The 21,057-nt window shown below is 33.4% G+C and overlaps 1 protein-coding gene across 1 annotated transcript in view; it reads left to right on the top strand.

The window, feature by feature from the left end:
* ERBIN (erbb2 interacting protein) overlaps nucleotides 1-21,057 on the top strand; it is a 117,658-nt gene that overhangs the window by 55,644 nt on the left and 40,957 nt on the right. Inside the window, 10 exon segments of the mRNA XM_020910369.2 lie at nucleotides 4,346-4,424; nucleotides 6,543-6,632; nucleotides 8,712-8,768; nucleotides 12,765-12,828; nucleotides 14,973-15,047; nucleotides 16,822-16,966; nucleotides 18,258-18,330; nucleotides 18,634-18,763; nucleotides 19,073-19,188; nucleotides 20,636-20,705. Of these exon segments, the coding sequence (XP_020766028.2) occupies nucleotides 4,346-4,424; nucleotides 6,543-6,632; nucleotides 8,712-8,768; nucleotides 12,765-12,828; nucleotides 14,973-15,047; nucleotides 16,822-16,966; nucleotides 18,258-18,330; nucleotides 18,634-18,763; nucleotides 19,073-19,188; nucleotides 20,636-20,705 (899 nt within the window).

The raw sequence follows: 21,057 nt of genomic DNA on the forward strand, positions 1-21,057 counted from the left end.
TCCTTCTGGGTCATCCCAGTGCACCAGCCCTGAGCACCCTGTCTCATGCATCCAACCTGGACTGGTGATCTGTTTCACATATGATAATATATATGTTTCAATGCTATTCTCTCAGATCATCCCACCCTCACCTTCTCCCACACAGTCCAAAAGACTGTTCTGTACATCTGTGTCTCTTTTGCTGTCTCATGTATACAGTTATCGTTACCATCTTTCTAAATTCCACATATATGCATTAGTATACTATATTGGTGTTTTTCTTTCTGACTTACTTCACTCTGTATAATAGGCTCCAGTTTCATCCACCTCATTAGAACTGGTTCAAATGCATTCTTTTTAATGGCTGAGTAATATCCCATTGTGTATATGTACCACAGCTTTCTTATCCATTCATCTGGTTGGATGGACATCTAGGTTGCTTCCATGTCCTGGCTATTGTAAACAGTGCTGCGATGAACATTGGGGTACACGTGTCTTTTTCAATTCTGGTTTCCTCAGTGTGTATGCCCAGCAGTGGGATTGCTGGGTCATATGGCAGTTCTATTTCCAGTTTTTTAAGGAATCTCCGCACTGTTTTCCATAGTGGCTGTACTAGTTTGCATTCCCACCAACAGTTTAAGAGGATTCCCTTTTCTCCACACCCTCTCCAGCACTTATTGTTTGTAGATTTTTGGATAGCAGCCATTTAAACTGGTGTGAGATGGTACCTCATTGAGGTTTTGATTTGCATTTCTCTGATAATGAGTGATGTTGAGCATCTTTTCATGTGTTTATTAGCCATCTGTATGTCTTCTTTGGAGAAATGTCTGTTTAGTTCTTTGGCCCATTTTTTGATTGGGTCATTTATTTTTCTGGAATTGAGCTGCAGGAGTTGCTTGTATATTTTTCAGATTAATTATTTTGTTGTAGATTAATTGATCATAGGTATGTGGGTTTATTTCTGGACTTTCTATACTGTTCCATTGATCTCTATTTCTGTTTTTGTGCCAATACCATACTGTTTTTATTAGTGTAGCTTTGTAGTATAGTCTGAAGTCAGGGAGATTGATTCCTCCATGGAGGGGAGAGGGACCAGTTAGGGGCATGAGATTAAGAAATACAATCTACTATGTGGTGATGCTAGTGGTAAAGAACCTGCCTGCCATTTCAGGAGACATAGGAGATGTAGGTTCAATCCCTGGGCTAGTAAGATCCCCTGGAGGAAGGCATGGCAATATACTCCTGTATTCTTGCCTGTAGAATCCCATGGACAGAGGAGCCTGGCAGGTTGTAGTGCATAGGGTTGCAGAGAGTCAGACATGACTGAAATGACTTAACATAGTACAAACATGTATAAAACAGATAAGCATCAAGGATATATTTTATATTACAGGGAATTATAGCCTTTATCTTGTAATAACTTTTAATAGAGTATAATCTGTAAGAAGTACTGACTCACTATTCTATACACCTGAGATGCAATATAGTACTCTGTCCTGGAGACTTGCGTAGACTGCATAGTCCATGGGGTTGCCAGGAGTCGAACATGACCGAGCGACGTTCACTTTCACTTTCTAGGAAATAGCAGGAAAATATCTAGTTTCAGTTCATATCTCGTTTATGTCTGTGAGGTTCAACCCTCTCAGAAAGTGTTTATTGGCAAAAAGTAAAGATATCATCAAATGTCGCCGAGATATAAAAAGGTATCGTAGTATGAAAATTGATATTGCCCCCCTGGTAAAGAATTTGGAAGCTATTGAGTGACACTGGTAACTATGTACCATGTCCTATTCCAGTAATGCACAAGAGAGGCAAAGATTCTCCCCTCATAGAACAAGTACTCTTTGTGGTGCCTAGAAAGAGACTTCTAAAGATAGATAAATATGTTAATCTGTTTGACATTGCCCCAGGTATCACTGGGTTTCTTTACTTTTTGCCCTTTGTGTTTCAGAATGGCTGGTTTTTGTTGCGGTGTCTTCTGTCTCATTGACATTTTCTGCTGCAGTGACTAATCTTCTTTAAATCCTATCCTGTGGTTTTTTCATTTAGATGTATTGTTTTTATCGTTTGTAAAGTTTCCATTTCTTATGTTCAATCTTTTCCTCCCCATCATTTAGTTAATTTTTTCCCTTCAAGTACCATAGCTGTTTTAAAGTCCTTTTTTAAAAATCTTGTTATCTAAGTAGAGAATAATACAGTAAATCTGATGTGCCTATCAACCAGAAGTGTAACATACTGGTATGTTACATGTATACCTTATACTTTGCCAAACAATCTATCTCATACATAAATATTTGAAGATGAAGCCACTCTACTATTAACCACAATTTATAAAAAACAGCTAACAGTAATTCCTTAATATCATTAGATGTTCATCAGTGTTAACATTTTCTGATTTGAAGCTTTACATGAACTCTGTAAATTCTAGCAAAAGTTCTTTAAAATAAATTATCTTGAAACCTTTAGGGAAATTGACTTTTAATAACAACAACAATGATAAAAACCTTTCCTTAAGGAACCATTGAGCCCAGATTTTTGAAGTTGTTATTGAGATGATTGTCGAGTTACACGCATTTTTAAGAAACAGTACAAATTGGTACTCTTGTACTTACCACCTGGTTTCCATCATTGGTAATAATTGCAATTATTATAGAACGGTAATGATACTGACATTGATACGGTCTCCCAGTCTTACTCAGATCTTTTCAGTTTCTGTGCATGCATGTGTGTTGTAGTATTAATAGCAGTAGTAGGTTTAGATATTTACCATAGCTAGTTCTCTTTCATCTTCTCTTATCTGGGTAGTTATTCAGTTTTTCTTTATTTTCAACTTTTTTAAACTGGATAGTGTTGATGATTACTGGCCAGTTTTGTAGGATTTCTCTTCATTTGGATTTGTTTGATATTTGCTTATGATTAAATTCTGGTTGGTGTTTGGGGAAGGAATATGACAGTAGGTGTTGCACCCCTTCCCAGTGTATCTTAAGATGAATTGCACTATGATGATACTGGTAACTGCTAACTTTTAAATAGTTGAAGTGGTTGGTGCCTATGAGAGTTCTTTACTCTTTCCCCTCTCAAAAATTAATATGTATTTTGGAGGAGAAGCTTTGAAACTTTATTGATATACTGTTTCTCGTCATTCTTTTACCCACTAATTTTAGTATCCATTGATAAGTTTTGACTGATCAGTTATTACTGTAGTATTTGCCAGTTGATGATTTTGTATCATTTCATTTTTCATCGTCTGAAATTCTGTGGTTGGCTCGGTAATAAACTTGCTTAGAATCGTACATTCATGAAGTTGACAGAGCCTTCAGTGACCCTCCAGTGTCAGCCCTCTTGAATAGTCATGTTGTGTTGGTGAAGGAATGAGTTTTCTATTAATAGAATTTTGGGAACATTTTTTTTTAAGTTATTAATTTGCATTCCTCTAGTCTGGATTACAACAGTACTACTTAAAGTTGGTCTATGAATTGTTGCTAACTCAATTGTTGTTGCTATATTTTTGCTGAGGTAAGTTAAGGTAAGATTAAGTGCCTGGAAACTTCTACCGTAATCTGACTTGTCACGTTTGTATTATATTTTGCAGAAGTATTGGTGTATAACTGCCTCAGGCATGTCCATTGGCATATCTGATGCATATTCTCTATCAATACCTCTTCTGTCTTCAGCTTTGCTTTCAGCTTTGTTACCGTATATGTATTAGAGGCCAGCTCAATCTGGAACCCAGGATATTAAAAGTAATGCCTCTTTTATACACTACTATATAAAAATTAGATAAATGATAAGGACCATAAGGACCTCCTGTGTAGCACAAGGAACTCTTCTTAATACTCTGTAATGACCTACATAGGAAAAGAATCTTTTAAAAAATGAATATATGTATATGTTTAACTGATGGACTTTTACTGTGCAGCAGAAACTAACACAGCATTATAAATCAACTGTACTCCAATGGACCTTTTTTTAAAGTAGTGCCTCTTTTTATGTGAAAGCACAGGAAGAATTCTGATTATTCTGCATTTTGTGTCCTTATACCACACAGAGAAGGCACTGATTTTCTGATGAACAGAGAGAAGGAAAGGAGGGTAAAACTAAACAAGATAGTTTGTCGTTGTTGTTTAGTTTCTTAGTCATGTCTGATAATTAGCAGTCGTCATAAAGAGGCCAAAGAGAAGAGAGAAATTGTTGTGGAGGTGATTCTGTTTGGTTGACCTTGGTGTTGTCAGTTTATCAAGATTCTACTCTGTTGATAATTGATAAATTTTGAATCTGTAAAGTGTACATTAATTATTAATATTGTTATGATTTTCTCCTTTGTAATAGATTCTTTACACTTAATGATTATTTGTTCATTTTCTAGGAATACAAGAGTTTCCAGAAAATATAAAAAATTGTAAAGTTTTGACAGTTGTGGAGGCCAGTGTAAATCCTATTTCCAAGTAAGTTCTTCTCTGTTGAATTATAGTTACCTATGTGAATAAAGCAACTATGATAAAGTAGAATACTACTTTCTACATTTGAATCAACAGTTAATATCAATCTTAAATCTATGCAAAATTTTAGTTGTAGATTAAAAAGGAGCCTTTTTAATACTCTTTCCAACCCCATATATTACAAAGGTAAATCTGACATCCATACAGATAATGCAAGTGGTGTTCTCCAAGTCCCATGGTCAGTTAATGTCAAAATGAGACTAGAATCTAGGCATCCTTAGTTCAGTGCTACTTGTGCAATGTAAGAATGTCTTCACTTGCACATCCAGTGTGTGGCACACTCAAACTTTTGAAAATAATAAGAAAAACTGAAAAGTCAAAAACCTAAAAACAAAAAAGGAAAAAGCTAGGTGATTGGTTGTATTGTATACCAGAGGTCACCCATATTCTTTTGTGATCATAATGGCTTGAAGCAGAATGCTTTCCTAGTAACAGAGCTGTTAAATTTTGAAAAAATAGAATGACAAAGCAAAAGATGAATATTGTAAAGCATAGCTTAGTATAACTAAAATGAAAGTTGAAACCAGCTTTCACATATTACAGTAAATCCCTTACATATGAACGAGTTGCATTCTGAGAGCACATTCATAAGGCTAGTTTATTTATAAGTTAGCCTAGATACCCAACACAATCGACTATACAGTACTGTACTGTAATAGGTTTATAATACTTTCCACACAAATAATACATAAAAAACAAACAAAAAGTAAAGGTAACATTTTTAATCTTACAGTATAGTACCTAGAAGAATACAGTACTACCAGCTACATCAGTGCTGCTTTTATGCTTGCTTCTGTACATCCTGGGCTTGAAATAAAGATACCATACTACTACTTACTGTATATAATACTCTTCAGTAAAGTACACAGAAGCACAGCCAGTTGTAGAGGACACATGCCTATGACCGTGTATTCCAGACACATGGACTCTCATGTTTGAACCTGTAGATGCAGGTTTTCATCTTTGAAAGCTCACAACTTCAAGGTTTGTATGTAGCGGACTTACTGTACAAACTTAACAGGTTTTTCCAAACATAGACAAACATGTAAAGGAAAACATGTAAGGATGATGTTTTACCTGAAAATACTATTCTAGCATCAAGTTCTAGATGTGTAATTTCTTTTGTTAGCCAGAGGAAATAAAAGCAAAGTTATTTATAGGTTCTTATATGACCCTAAATGTCATTCAGCTTTTCATATTAGTTCTCATTCGGTCATTATAAAATTTATGATCTTTATTTGATTATTTAGGGACCAAATATTGAAATGGAAAATAATTGACACCAGTAGTTCTCAAATGGGGACAGTTTTGCTGTTAACAGTTATTTGGTAAATTCTGGAGACATTTTTTGGTTTACACAACTTGTGGTGGGCAGTGCTAGCTTCAAGTGATATAGGGGCTAAGGTGCTAATGCAGAAGACAGCCTCCTGGTAACACACAATTATCCAGCCCTAAAAGTCAGCTGGCTTATCAGGCAGCTCGGTGGTAAAGAATTCACCTGCCAGTGCGGGAGTTGCAGGTTCAACCTCTGGGTTGGGAAGATCCTCTGGAGAAGGAAATGGCAGCTCATTCCAGTTTTCTTGCCTGGGAAAATCCCATGGACAAAGGAGCCTGGCGGGCTGCAGTCCATGGGATAACAAGAATTGAACACGACTTAGCAACTAAGCAACAGCAACAGAAGTCAATACTGTCAAAGTTCAGAATTCTTTATTCAGTCCTTTCAATTTCTGTTAGATACAGTGAATTTCAAGAGTGCCTACTGATGTCATAGTCATGTCCTAAATACATTTCTCTGTGTTGAGGTTCATTCATAGTTGACTGTTATATGCAGATTTTATCTTATTGAGACAAATACTGCTTTACTTCCTTTTTACAAAATGATGAAGATACACACATTGAAGCTGTAAGTTATTATAAAAGGTAAATCTCAATTTGAGGATCACTCATAAAAGAGATAGCTGTTATCTGTTAAGAACATCTGTTGGTTAGACTGTTTCTTCGATTTTAATAGGAGACTAAATTCTGCATATGAATTAAATTTGAATCCTGGTTTATTTTATATAGGCTTCCTGATGGATTTTCTCAGCTGTTAAACTTAACCCAGTTATATCTGAATGATGCTTTCCTTGAGTTCTTGCCAGCTAATTTTGGCAGGTAAGTTATAGTTTCTTCTAAAACCTTCTCTTGTTAGCTCTTAACAAAACTTTTGCAAAGTTTACCAAACTACAGGTTGTTTTAGCAATACTGTTAATTATAGTTTCGTGGGCTCTTCTTTTGTAATTATTTCCAAGCATTGTAGTTTTTATTGTTTCTTCAGCACTTGTTATTTTGACTTGAAATTTATTTTCCCAAATAAAACTAAGCAATGAAAATTTAAAAGAAAAAAGTAGTTTAAGAGTTGGTTTTAAAGTATGTAAAAATGAGTTTAAATTGGAATAATTTTTGTGTATTTGAGATGGAATGCTTTATTCTCAGCACTTACATATTTTTTAAATTATCTAATTACTGGTTTATCTCTCTTCTTCACTGGAATCGAAGTTCTAGAGAAAAGAAAAATGTGTTTCTGGGGTCCAGCCCGTTGCTCCCTCCTTAAATTTGTGCTTCTTGTTGTATTATAGTCCCTGAGTAATTTTTCTAATGAAAAGATGAATTAGTAAATGAACAGTAGGTATTAAATTATTATTGTGTTCAAATTAATTACTAGAGAAAGTGCTATCCAAATATGTGTTAATATGGCAGTGTTCTTTTTTTTTCCTTAAAGAGAGATGTATCATATGGTCTCACTTAAATGTGAAATCTAAAGTAACCACCAAAACCCCAACCTCATAAATACAGAGAAAAGATTGGTGTTTGCCAGAAGTGGAGTGGTGGGTAGAGATGGGCAGAATGAGTGAAGGTAGTCAAAGGATACAAACCTCCAGTTTATAAAATAAATAATGGGGATGTAAGGTCATGGTGACTATAGTTAATCATACTATATTGTGTGTTTGAAAGTTTCTTCAGAGAATAGATCTTAAAAGTCTTCTCAAGAAGAAACATTTTTTTTTTACCATTAAGTATAGTGACAAATGTTAACTAGACTTGTTTTGGTGACCATTTCACACTGTAGTTGACCCTGGAACAGTGCAGGGGGTTGGGGGTGCTGGTCCTCCCAACATAGTCGACTCTGCATGTAATTTACAGTTGGCCCTCCACGTCTATAGGTCCTTAGTGTCCAGGGTTCCAAATCCACTAGTTCAACCAACCACAGATCGTGTGGCACCATGGTATTTACTGTTGGGGAAAAAAATCTGTGTATGAGTGGATTCACACAATTGAAACCCATGTTTTTCAAGGGTCAACTGTGGGTTAACTTTAGCTCAAGTGGTTACTCCACCTTCTGATGCCCATGTTCAATGGTCAGATGTATATACAGATATCAAATCATTATGTTGTATACCTGAAACTAACAAAATGTTGTTTGTTAATTGTACTTCAATAAAGAAAAAAGAATTTGGAGCATTGTTGTAGCCCAGTGAACTATGGGACCCACATTATAATACTTTGTATTTTTATATACATACACATATATATGGATCTGTGTACACACATATATACATACATTTCATGTACTTGTTAGATTTCTGTGTCTGGCATTTGGACCACTTTTTTAAATTGAAATATATTTGGCATGTAACACTCTGTAAGTTTAAAGTATACACCTTGCTGACTTGATATGTTGTATATTGTAATATGGTTGCCACTTGTAGCATTAGCAAGCACTTCTGGACCAGTTCTTCTGCTCATTTGTCCTCTAATTTTATTGGAACATGCATCACTGAAGTGCCAGAGGATTTCTCCCTTTCCATGTCCTGTTGTGTCTCTTTGTTTTTCTCTCTCAGACCTCAACTCTAGACTTAAATTATTATTCTCTACTCTACTAATGACTAATAATTTGGGGGAGGATTTCATTAAAATGCACAAAGTTTATTAGGATTGACATTAGGGAACCATTATTTTGTGCTTTGGATATACTTAGAAATATTTATTGCAGCTTCTCCCCCATTAATTCTGAGGAGCAAAGCTAGTCTTTTCTGTCTTTATATTTTTGTGCAATTTTTAACACTGGATTCTATACATTGCAATTACACAATAAATATTGGTTGCTTTAAAACTTTAGAGGATGACATTAATTCATTAATTAAATTCTTCATCTTTGTCATAGACGCTTGATTTATTTTATTTGTTTTGCAGATTAACTAAACTCCAAATATTAGAACTTAGAGAAAACCAGTTGAAAATGTTGCCAAAGTAAGTAAAGGTGTTATCTTTTCCAAACTTTAGTTCAGCATTTTAAATTCTTAGAGAAATATTAATTTTCTATTATCTAAAATATGAGTCCAAATTATTTTAAAAGACTGACATTTGTGGTCATTGTATTTTCATTAGCGGTGTTCAATATAACAATCTGTACATCTCTTAGTATTTATTAGTGATTTCATAGCTTTCTGGAATTCAGTCCTGTGACAAAAGTCAGAATAACAAGCATGTAGAGCCCACCTGAGCCCCACAGAAAGGCCCCATTTCTGTACTACAGCTCTGTCTTAGCACTCCTTAGAGAGACCCGTAAAGTCTTCGTGTGAAGTCTGATAACTCTAGTTCTCAGAGCTTGTATGGTCTAGTCAGCTGTAAATTAGAAATGGGATGGAAGGCCCCCTACTGGTAAGCTAACATCAGGAGGAGATGACAGTCCAAGAGCAAAAAAGAAAATGAAAACAGATCTACAGCCTCAAAATGCACTAGTCTATGTCCTTTATTGAAGATATGTCTTAAAACATCCTGATTCACTACTGTGTTTTTATAGTTTAGGCAGTGGCAAACTACAGACTGGTTAAATTTGGCCCAGTGCCTATTTTTTTCTAAATAGATTTCATTAGAAGCGCATTCATTTCATTCACTCTCATGTTGTTAATAGCTGCTTTTGCTCAGTGGTAGAGTCAAGTAGTTGTGACAGAGACTGTATGCAGAGCTTAAAATATCTGACCCTTACAGAAAGCTTCCCAGTCTCCTGTTGCAATTTATTTGTCAAGAGTTGTCACCTCTTGATAGAAGCATCTCCCATTTTCCAGGAGTTAGTTGTTCTGTGTACTTAACTTCTGTAGCATCTTATTTATGTCAGTTATGACATTTACCACATTAGTCTAATTTTTAAATGCATTTTACTCTCTTCCTACCTGGCTAGCATACTCTCATGTGCACATGTACTTGATCCTTCTTCTTCCCCACTCCAACCCATGAGTATAAATCTCTGAGGGCAAGAAGTGTACATGGTTTTGATTCTCAAAAGACTGGAATGATTACAGTGTATATTGTTGGTTGTTAGTATAAATTAAAATGAGAGTTATCCTTATTAAAATTCAAAAAGGTTTGACTTTTTGGAGATTTGGTATTGGCATTGGTGAATCATTAGCTTAGAACTTGACTGTTAAGAGATTTGAATAATCAGGGTATAAATTGTTTACTGAAATAGCTAAGCCTACAGTTAATATGGTGTCTCTGATATCATAGTTAATTCACTTATTTTATCTTCTTATATTTTAATTTTTTTCTTATATTTTAATTTTAACCTCAGATTGGACTCTCTCATGTATTTGCAAATGTAATTCTTTATTGCTTTTTTAAAGACATGTTTACAATAAATGAGGTCTCATAAATTAAAAAGAGGCCATGGTTTTATGTGTCAGGAAAGTCATGTGTATTCAGGTTATGTGAGTAGATCTTTTTTTGTGTGTGTGAGTAGATCTTTTTATGATCAAAGATTTGAACAGTGAAAAAGCTGTTTTAAGTATATAGTTCAGTGAAATTTAATACCATGTTAATCCTGGAGGGCCCAGTACCAAAAACACAAATGATGTATATTTTCTGTTTGAGACAGGAGAAGAGAAGGTAAAAATGAGTTAAATATGAAGAAAGTTTAGAAATAAGCAGGAGGAAATTTGAGGGATGATTGCTTTTACTTTCTCCTTGAAGTAGGAAGCTGGGTCTTAAATGAAGTAGGACCAAATATGCCCATGTTAGCTACAGCAAGTTGAGATGGAGATGCTTTTAAAATTTTATAATGTATTTCCTCTTTTTTATTACATATCTGTGTCATTTGTGTTTTCCTAAATCAGTTTTAAAACTTAGATTTTTAAGGATATTGTTTGTAATTAAGTTTTCCAGTGTAAAATTTTTTATACCCTTTTAAAAAAAATAACTTACCCTTGTTGATATAAAGTGAATTGCTACATGAGAATTTTCTGTGTTATCATTATAACAATATCGAATTAAGAAAAATAAAGCCATATTTTCTTTTTTTAGTCTTACTCCCTCCGCACAGCTCTCTTTACCTTTCTCACATATCAACCTGGTGTAATATTATGGACATAGGAATTAGTATCTAATCTTTCTTAAGAAAGATCCTGGAAACACCTTTTCACTTTGTAATAAAGCAAATTGGAACTGAATTACAGGTTTTCTGGACAAAGACAGATATGAGTAAAGGAAGTCAAATTTGTGTATCTCATAGAACCTGAAAATAGGCACTCAGAGAATCAAAGTTAAATAAAGCAACTTTGAGAAAAATTGGTACTGGGAGATGAATTAAATTAAAGGAGTGTTGATAAAATGGCATATTTAAAATGAAAGGGTTTGGGAAAATTAGCTTTCTGTAATATTAGGTGAGTAACATAGTAATTGGGCTTCTCAGGTGGCGCTAGTGGTAAAGAACCTGCCTGCCATGCAGGTAGACATAAGAGACCCAGGTTTGGTCCCTGGGCCGGGAAGATACCCTGAAGAAGGAAATGGCAACTCATTCCAATATTCTTGCCTGGAGAATCCCATGGACAGAGGAGCCTGGTGGGCTGCAGCCCATAGGGTCGCACAGAGTTGGACACGACTGAAGTGACTTAGCACGCATGCACAACATAATAAATTACTTTACAATTGTTATATATATATATTTTTTTTTTCACTAAAAAGCCAGAGAGATTTAAGCTGATTTTGTCTTACTTTCTATTACGAATTTGTTGAATGTCAAGAGAAGATAAAAAGAATATGTGTTCTTACACCATAATTTAAGGAGTCTGTTGGTTTTTAATGATGTTAATTTCCCAGTTAACACGCTGATATATTGATATTATGATGGTTGTATTTTGCCATATGCAAAAAAGATTTAATATAGTTCCTAAGGAGTTCCCTAGTGTAGTCTGTTGGTTAGGATTCAGCACTTTAACTGCTGTTGCCAGGGTTTAGTCGATAGTCAGGGAACCTCCTGCAGGCCATGTGGGATGGTGCACCCCCCAATTTTTTTTAATTTGATGTAGTTCCTTATCTGGGTACCTGGTAGCAATCTATTAAATAGCAGGTTTTTCTAAAAATAATAATTTAAGAGTATAAATATATTTGAATTAATTAACAGTTCAGTTTAAGAAGTACTTTTACTAAAGGAATGTAAAATACAACTTAGTTTATTTCATCATGAAATCAGTTTGTACATTCAGGTTTCTGTAACAGCAGAGAACTGTTGGTATTGAGTTGAAAGTTTGAAAATGGTATATTGTAGCTTTAATTTAAAATAAATACAGTCTCCTAATTATATTTTTGATTCATGTAAAACTTTGTTGTGAATTGTGTTGAATTTAATTTGAAAGTGTGGAGAACAATGTAATATTTACTGTTCTTGGAATTTTCAGTTAATTATCTTAAAGTTTTTTACAAATACACCATCAGTCTTGAAAAAGGGTAGTAATTAATATGAAGCTACCTAACAATCTAATCATTAGTTGATTTATACTATCTGAGAAGTTATTCTGTGAAAAAAACAAAAAATGGAAAGTCAATTACTGGCATTCTGGACTGTGTAATTACTGCAGTTACTTCTTAAGAATATAAATAACCTAGGATTTCCCTGACGGCCCAGTGTTTTAAGACTCCACACTTCCAATACAGGGGGTGCAGGCTCAATCCCTGGTTGGGGAACTAAGATCCCACATACTGTGTGGCATGGCCAAAAAGTAAAATAAAAAAGAATAGAAATAACCTGAAGAGAATTAACCAAAGAAGAAATAACCAAAATCAGAGAATAATTAATAACTTATTTCATTTTTATTTAGAAATTAAATCTGACTTATTTCTTAGAAAATCATTTTTATTTTGTCAACATTTGAAAGCCTATATGTTATTAGGTAATACATAAGAATATTTTACAAGTTTCCTTGTAGTTGTTATTTTTGTATACTTAATTCCTTATTACTCCATTGTGCATAGAACCATGAATAGACTGACCCAGCTGGAAAGACTGGACTTGGGAAGTAATGAATTCACAGAAGTGGTAAGTTCTCATCAGCCTTACTATCCATAAGTCATTCATTTGATCAAGAAAAAAATGTGAAAATTAAGCTTTTATTTCTTTGCATTTTTAAAGTATAAAATCAGATAAAGATAGACACATATTTTGAAGAGACAAGATATAAAAGTTTTTGACAGGATAATTAAACAGCTAACATCTAATAGGAGTGAGGATAAAAATGTAAAATTAATGAGAAGCCCATGGAAAAGGTAATTAAAAGTTTTTGGCACAGAAAGTAGAAATTCTGAAAGATAATAAGGGAAAAGCTTTCATCAGACTAGAATGCATCAGGAAAAGAACTTGAGTCAAAAATAACTTCATGGGAATATTGCTTAGGAATTTATTCAGTGGTAGTATACTTCTCTATAATTTTACTTAATAGCTAAAAGAAAAACATTGAATGAAACAACTGTTATTTTCGAGTTGATAATGAGACGTCTGGATTGCGTTTTTGCTCTGTTTCCAAAGTAGTATGCTGAATCAAAAAGAAAATAATATAAGCAATTTGTTGTCTTCAGTCATTGCTCCAAGAGAACTCAGATAATAAGCTAGATATTTGTTTTTTGAAGAAAAGCTCGTTAACTTGAAAAATCATCATTAAAAATTTTACACTATGTTTACAAGTTTGTTTTCTTTAATTGTTGCAAGTTTCAAGTGCTAGTCTCAAGAACAAGAGTTTCTCAGCACTGGTGCTGCATAATTGTCCTGTGGGACAATTATTAGCTCACTAAATAGCTTTTCAGCTGAAGTCACTGGAGGAGCATGGTGGTTTTGGGTATCTCATATTTTTTCTAAAATACTATCTTTCATATTCTGTGTTTTAATTGAAGCTGATACATGATGACTCCTACTGTTTTGTAGATGTTTTGACTCTTTTTTAAAAAATGCATGTTCTGTGCTTTGTAAATTATCTGTTACATATTTTCTCAATGTTTTGTCTTTACATGTAATAATCTATTGCCATATTAACTATTTTAAGTTTCTAAATTGCTATTAATTTTATAAATCAGAGCATAATTCAAAATCATTAAATTTTGGACCATTTCCTTCTTCAAGCATTACACATTTTTTAAAAATTACTATTACAGTTGTAACAGATAATGCACAAAAGGGGCTTCCTAGGTGGCTCAGTGGTAAAGAATCTGTCTGCCAGTGCAGGAGACGTGAGTTCAATTCCTGGGGTGGGACGATCCCCTGGAGAAGGAAACGGCACCCCCAGGGAAATCCCATGGACAGAGGAGCCTGGCAGGCTACAGTCCATAGGGTCACAAAGAGTCGGACACAGCTGAGCACACACACATTCAAAGCACAGAGAGAGAGATTTTTAATCCAAGTTAAACCTAGAATTCTTACTTATATGTTAACAGTAAATCTAAGTGACATGCCTTGTATGTGTTACTTGTGTTATAGTGATAAGATATGATGACACCTCAATGCCATCATACTGTCAATGATTGGACACAGGTTTGTAGGTTAACAGAAATATCTTTAAAGGATTCATTCATAAGAGCCTCCAGGGGTGAATAACCTAAGGGTAAATTTTGCCTGAATACCAAGTCCACTAAGTCACTTTAATTTTTTGGTCCTCAACATTTTATTATAAACAGCATTCTATTATGTAATTACTAGAAGTTTAAAATAACACAATAGGTTTATCATATGATTATGCCTTGGTTTACTTACTTTTCCTTATTATTGGGCTTTTAAGATGTAGCTTGCCTTATTTCTTTTTTCCTCCCTCTTAGTCATCAGGGAATAGCTTTTTTTTTTAAAGTTTCCTAAAAGTCTACATCTTTTTGTGGAGAATGATTGAGAGTATACTTTGATTGTATTCTTGAAAGTAATGGATCTTACTAATTGTGTAAATACTTTAACCTGTTACGTAATCAAAAGCTTAATTTATACAATCTGCTATTATGGAATGTCTTTAGTAATATTTGTGTAATAATTATAACACAGTGGAAAGACTTGCGTTTTGGCTCTGCTTTTTTCCCCTTGTAATTTAAAAAAAAGTCTTTAAAACTGAAAGTTATTATTAAAGTAGAAATACCCAGGGGAGCTTCTTTTGCCAAATAAATATATTCAAGTAAATTAATGTATCTCCCCCTCCACTTCCATCTAAACAGCCTGAAGTACTTGAGCAGCTAAGTGGATTGAAAGAATTTTGGATGGATGGTAATAGACTGACTTTTATTCCAGGGGTATGTATATCAAATTTTAAAGACTTTGTTTATTGCTGTCTGTCTTTCGCATTTTTACAGATCGTATGTTTTTAAGTACGTTTAATCAATTTAAAATGATTATTCTTAATACTGTTAGATAGAAGCAAATTATATTTTTTATCATCAATACTTTTTTTTTAACTATGTTGTGTTTTAGGTGTACAATAAAGCGAGTCAGTTATACATATTCATATACTCCTCTTTTTCAGACTCATTTCCCACATAGATCGTTACAGGGTGTTGAGTAGAGGTGCCTGTGCTCTGCAGTAGGTCCTGAGTACATGTTTTGTATATGGTAGTATGTGTGTGTCAATCCAGATCTCCGGATTTATTCCTTGGCCCCTTCCCCCTTGGTAGCCATAAGTTTGTTTTCTACATCTGTGCTCTATTTCTGTTTTGTAAATAGGCTCATTTGTACCATTTTTTCTTTTTTTTAGATTCCACATACAAGTGATATCATATGATATTTGTCTTTCTTTAACTTACTTCACTCATTGTGACAGTATCTGGGTTCATCCACATTGCTGCAAATGACCTTATTTCATTCTTTTTGATCGCTGAGTAATATTCCATTGTATAAATGTACAACATCTTTATCCATTGCTCTGTCGATAGACATTTAGGTTGCTTCCATGTCTTGGCTATTGTAAATAGTGCAGTAAAGTTTGGGGTGCATGTATCTTTTTGAATTGTGGTTTTCTCCAGATATATGCCCAGGAGTGGGATTGCTGGATCATATTGTAGTTCTTTAGTATTTTAAGGGACCTCCATAATGTTCTCCATAATGGTTGTACCAATTTACATTTCCATCAGCAGTGTATAAGGGCTCCCTTTTCTCCATGCCTTTTCCAGCGTTTATTATTTATAGATTTTTTTTTAATGATGGCCATTCTGTATGTGAGGTGATACTTGTAATTTTCATTTTCATTTCCCCGATAATTAATGATGTCAGGCATCTTTTCATATGCCTTTTAACCATCTGTATGACTTCTTTGGAGAAATGTCTATTGAGATCTTCCACACATTTTTTGATTGGGTTTGTCAACACATTCTTGATTAAAATTTTTATATTTCTATAATAAATTTTTGTAGAACACAGTTGACTTGTGTACAACTCAGGGATTAGGGGCACCAACCCTTTCCACAGTGAAAAAAATCTGTGTGTGTAATTTATAGTCACCTTTCCCTATTTGAAATTCCTTCATAACAAGGATTCCTCCTCAGGGTCTGATGTTCTGTATCTGCAGGTTGAACTAACTACAGTGGAGTACTGTAGTATTTACTGTTGAAAAAAATCCATGTGTAAATGGGTCTGTGAAGTTCTGTGTTGTTCAAGGGTCAACTTTAAATCTCTTTCTAATGTCTTGGAGCATGTCCTTCCCAGGGGTTGCAGTTGAGCTTATATCCTGTTTTCATTTTGCCCAGGGAATTGTTGAAATAAGCTATTTTAGCAGCTGACAGTTGTGTTCATTCTCAGACCTAAAGCCATATGAATCCCCATATGTGCTAACTCCCTTGCAAATGATGGGCAGCTAAATTCCCAAAGAAAATTATGTACTTGTCACTCTGCTAGGCTAAAATAGTAGGGTCTCTAAGCTTTTACTGACTATATCACTAATGGCATTAAAAATTATGAATCCTCTCATATAAACATTTAATTATAAATTATAATTTGTCACTAAGTTTCTTATCTAAACTTTCCACAAACTGCTGTTGACAGAGTCCTTAAATTTCCTTTTTTTTTAACTTACAGTTTGTTGGTAGTTTGAAACAGCTCACATATTTGGATATTTCTAAAAATAATATTGAGATGGTTGAAGAAGGAATTTCAGGATGTGAAAACCTTCAAGATCTCCTGTTATCAAGCAATTCACTTCAACAACTGCCAGAGACTATTGGTTTGTATTGGTTTCTAATTCATGTGATTAAAACTAGTATACAATCTGAGAAACTTACTGCCATTGCTTGATTCAAAGCTTCCATATATCAAATTTTATTTATAAGATAGTTTTACTGTATTCTGAAGTCACAGATCCTATTTGAATTTTTCCTGTTGTGATCAGTTACTCAGTTTAGTCTTTTGTTGACATTACTGTTTTTCTTTAAGGAAATACCATTTTTATCACTGTAATAAAGTTTGAATTCTTTAAAAGAGATTAATTTACCCAAATTCGCTTTAACTCTTGATTATGTCCCTTACCTACTAACTTTTTCCTATCTTAACTTCATTTTATACTTACAAGAAGACAGCCAGATGAGCAAAATCCTTTGAAAATTATCTGGTTGACCCTTCAGCAATGATGGTGGTTAGGGGGCCAACCTTCTGCAGTGGGAAAATCTCATATAATTTATAAATGTACTTTTGTATTCACATTTACTTCCTCCCTATCCATGGTTCTACATCTCTGTATTCAACCAACTGTGGGTCATGTAGTACTGTAGTAGTAAACTGAAAAAAGTTCACATACATGTAAGTGGATCCATATACTTCAAACCTGTGTTGTTCAAGGGTCAGCTGTATTTATGTAGTTACTTATCTGGTGGTGCATCAAGGGAATTGAATTATCAAAAACCAAAAACTTACATATTGGCATCTTCATGGTGTTTGACTATAAAAATCAGAAATGTTTTTACATATTTTTAAATTGAATTACATAACTGTTATAGCTCAGGTTGTGTTTTGCAAATTCTACTATAATTTTTCCAACACTTTTTATTTTAAATTAAACTCCATTTTTATTGTTTTAGGATTTAGTACACTTAAAGTATGCAGAATAGCTTGTTACACTCTTAAGAAAACTCCCTTAGGACTACCACTTCTTTAATCTTTGATACCATAACTTTGTGCTGTGTATCCTCAATGTGATGTCACAGAATTGTTTCAAGGAGCATGGCTACAACAGTGAGCAGTGGAGACAAAAAGTACATACTCTTTTATGCAGCTTACATTTTAGTGAGGCCTAAATGGATAAATACACACTAATGTTAAGAGAGAATATGTATGTGAAAATTGTAAATGCTGGGTAAGGGCATGGAGAGATGGTAGGGTTGAGGTGGTGTCTCTATTAGATAGCTTGGCTTTTTAAAAGTTCTTTATGATTCATGTCAAATGTAATATGTGGCTCACTTGACTGTTGATTGACTTCTAGTTCAAGATGAAAAATTGTTTATTATTTCTTCCCTTAATAGGTTCATTGAAGAATGTAACAACTCTTAAAGTAGATGAAAATCAGTTAATGTATCTACCAGACTCTATAGGAGGGTAAGATTTTTGTGTATTAAAAGAACTAGATTTTTCTTTCAGTTCAGCATCCCATATAATTTTTCAGATAATTGTTAACATCAATAGGAGATTCTAAAAACATTTAAATAAGCAATTGGCTGCAGGTTGGGTTTATTTATAATCAAGATAGGCCAGTTTTTCTACAGGTGAACTTTAGCTTAGTAGAAATAGATTTTCTTCTAGATTTGTTAAAGTCAAGTTCAAACGGTCATATGTTCTTGAGTTTTGGATTATATACAGGAAATTTTTTGTTAAAATATGTGTTTTCTTTTTTAATTAAAGGTTAGTATCAATAGAAGAACTGGATTGTAGCTTCAATGAACTTGAAGCTTTGCCTTCATCTATTGGGCAGCTTACTAATATAAGAACCTTTGCTGCGGATCATAATTATTTACAACAGTTACCCCCAGAGGTACTGTATTTAAATTTTATTTTGAATTTTTATTTTTTCTAATTATTAATTATAGGTGTCCAGTGTGGTTTTCTTTAGTTTCTTTCAGAGATAATTATGTAACTAAGTTATGTATTTTCTGGATAATAATTAGTTATATTGATTTGCTAATACTTTTATTCATATGTGAAAGTTAATAATTGAAAAGGAAAAATGTAATTACTTTTATACATGAGAAGAGTACTTTTATTACTTTTGAAAATGATACTTCACTTACATTTATTAAGCAGTAGGCTAAAGTTTTAATCGATAATTCTGTTTCTCTTTCAGATTGGAAGTTGGAAAAATATAACTGTGCTATTTCTCCATTCTAATAAACTTGAGACACTTCCAGAGGAAATGGGTGATATGCAGAAATTAAAAGTCATTAATTTGAGTGACAATAGGTTTGTAACAGTGTAATTCATCATTTGGCTTATAGAAGACATCTATCGGATGAAATTAAAGTTCCATTATATGTGATAGAAAACCTAGTACATGTTTTTCTTTGCATGTGTAGTTTTGGATTTTGTGTAGAATTTTCATTTGAAAGACTAATTTTACCTGATGTTAATTATCATACAGTGGTTGTTATGGTTTATTTTATGTTGACTTTTGCTGTATAGTCTTAATCATGTGATAGCCATTTTTATTCCTAAAGTCAGATTTTTGCTTTAATACAGCTGTTGAACAAAGCAGCTTTTAATCTTACCTACTCCTTGTATTAATCTGGGCAGACATGTGACTAGACACCCACTCAAATAATTTGGACAACACAGCCCAGGTATAAAGCAAATAGATCACTAGGGATGCTAGATTGAAGCAATATTTAAGTTAAGAACAGATGTCTATCATTTTTTCTGGTGTAAAGAGGCTAATAGTGGTAAAAGAATATTTGTAGAGCATTTTTATGTTTTGTTTTTGTTGTATCTTAAAAATATTCAAAACAGCCCTAATAATAAAACAGGTATTCCCATTTTATGGAGGGGAAAAAATTAAGACTCAGATTTAAGGTGATTCACATTGCTTATAAAAGAGAGCTTTTAGTGTAAACTCGGTTTTCTGACTAGGGTATTCAGACTGTTCACACCTTCCTCCTTTTAAATTGTTAATTATAGCTATGCAGTGCGGTTTCAAACTAAATCCCTTTAAAATTAAATTCTTTCAGCTCATACTTTATACCCTAAAACTAGAGCCCTAAGTTCCAACACCTTGAGTTTCAGAGACCTAGATTCCCTAGGTTCCTTTGAAATTAGGCATAGAAGAATAGATAAACATAAGATGGAAAGTTTAAGTAGTCATTTTGTTTTAAACAGGGTCCTGTTTCAAGTTAGCATTCTACTAAATATCTGTGTTACTTAATTTTCACTCAGTATAATGTTAAAATAGTCTTGCATATGAAAGTGCTGGCTCACAGTGAAATAGAGTGCCATATTTATAACATCAACTCTTATTTAGAGTGGTTCCTATAGCAATTTGTTCTCTCTAAATGCAAATAAAACATCCAAATCAATTTTTTGAAACATTGTTTAATTTGTCCTTGCCTTTGCATTAAAGTATGGATAGTTGCTAGATTTTCCTAGGTAATTTTTTTGAGGTTATTAAATTATCCAATTTCCCCCCCAATCAAATTGACTCAATGGAAGATTTATATTTTTAAAATTAATTCTTATAAAATTGGATAGTATTATGTCCTATTCAAAGACCAATAATTGATTTTCTCCTGAATTAAATGTTTTTCTCCTATTTTCATATGCAATAACATAACATTATTTAGAAGACCATTAGATCCAGTTCTCATTTTAACGTTTCTCATTTTTAAAGTTTAATTTTTGTTTGCATTTTTTCCCACAGATTAAAAAATTTGCCCTTTAGCTTTACAAAGCTACAGCAATTGACTGCTATGTGGCTCTCAGATAATCAGGTAGGCATTCTGATTTTGTAAATTGATTATGCATTCTCATTTATTTAGGACTATTTAAGAGTAGTTCTAATCTGATACATATGTAAAAACATACAGATGTAGATCATTTTTGTGAAATATGTGTAGATTTATGAAGTCCTTTTTGGCTTGACTTCTCTTAAATCTGTAAAAAGGTAGATTAGGACAAAATCCTCCCTAAATTTTAATGTTTTTATAGAGACTCTCTGTGGTTTATTTCTGTATACATTTGATAATTTAAATTATGTTTCTAATCAAACAATTTGACAAACCTTAGAGAAGTATTTCTAAGGAATTAAGAGTTGTTCCTTGAACTTTTCTTTGACAGGCATTT

The sequence above is a fragment of the Odocoileus virginianus genome, chromosome 14, assembly GCF_023699985.2.
Source record: "Odocoileus virginianus isolate 20LAN1187 ecotype Illinois chromosome 14, Ovbor_1.2, whole genome shotgun sequence".
NCBI classification, from domain to species: Eukaryota; Metazoa; Chordata; class Mammalia; order Artiodactyla; family Cervidae; genus Odocoileus; species Odocoileus virginianus.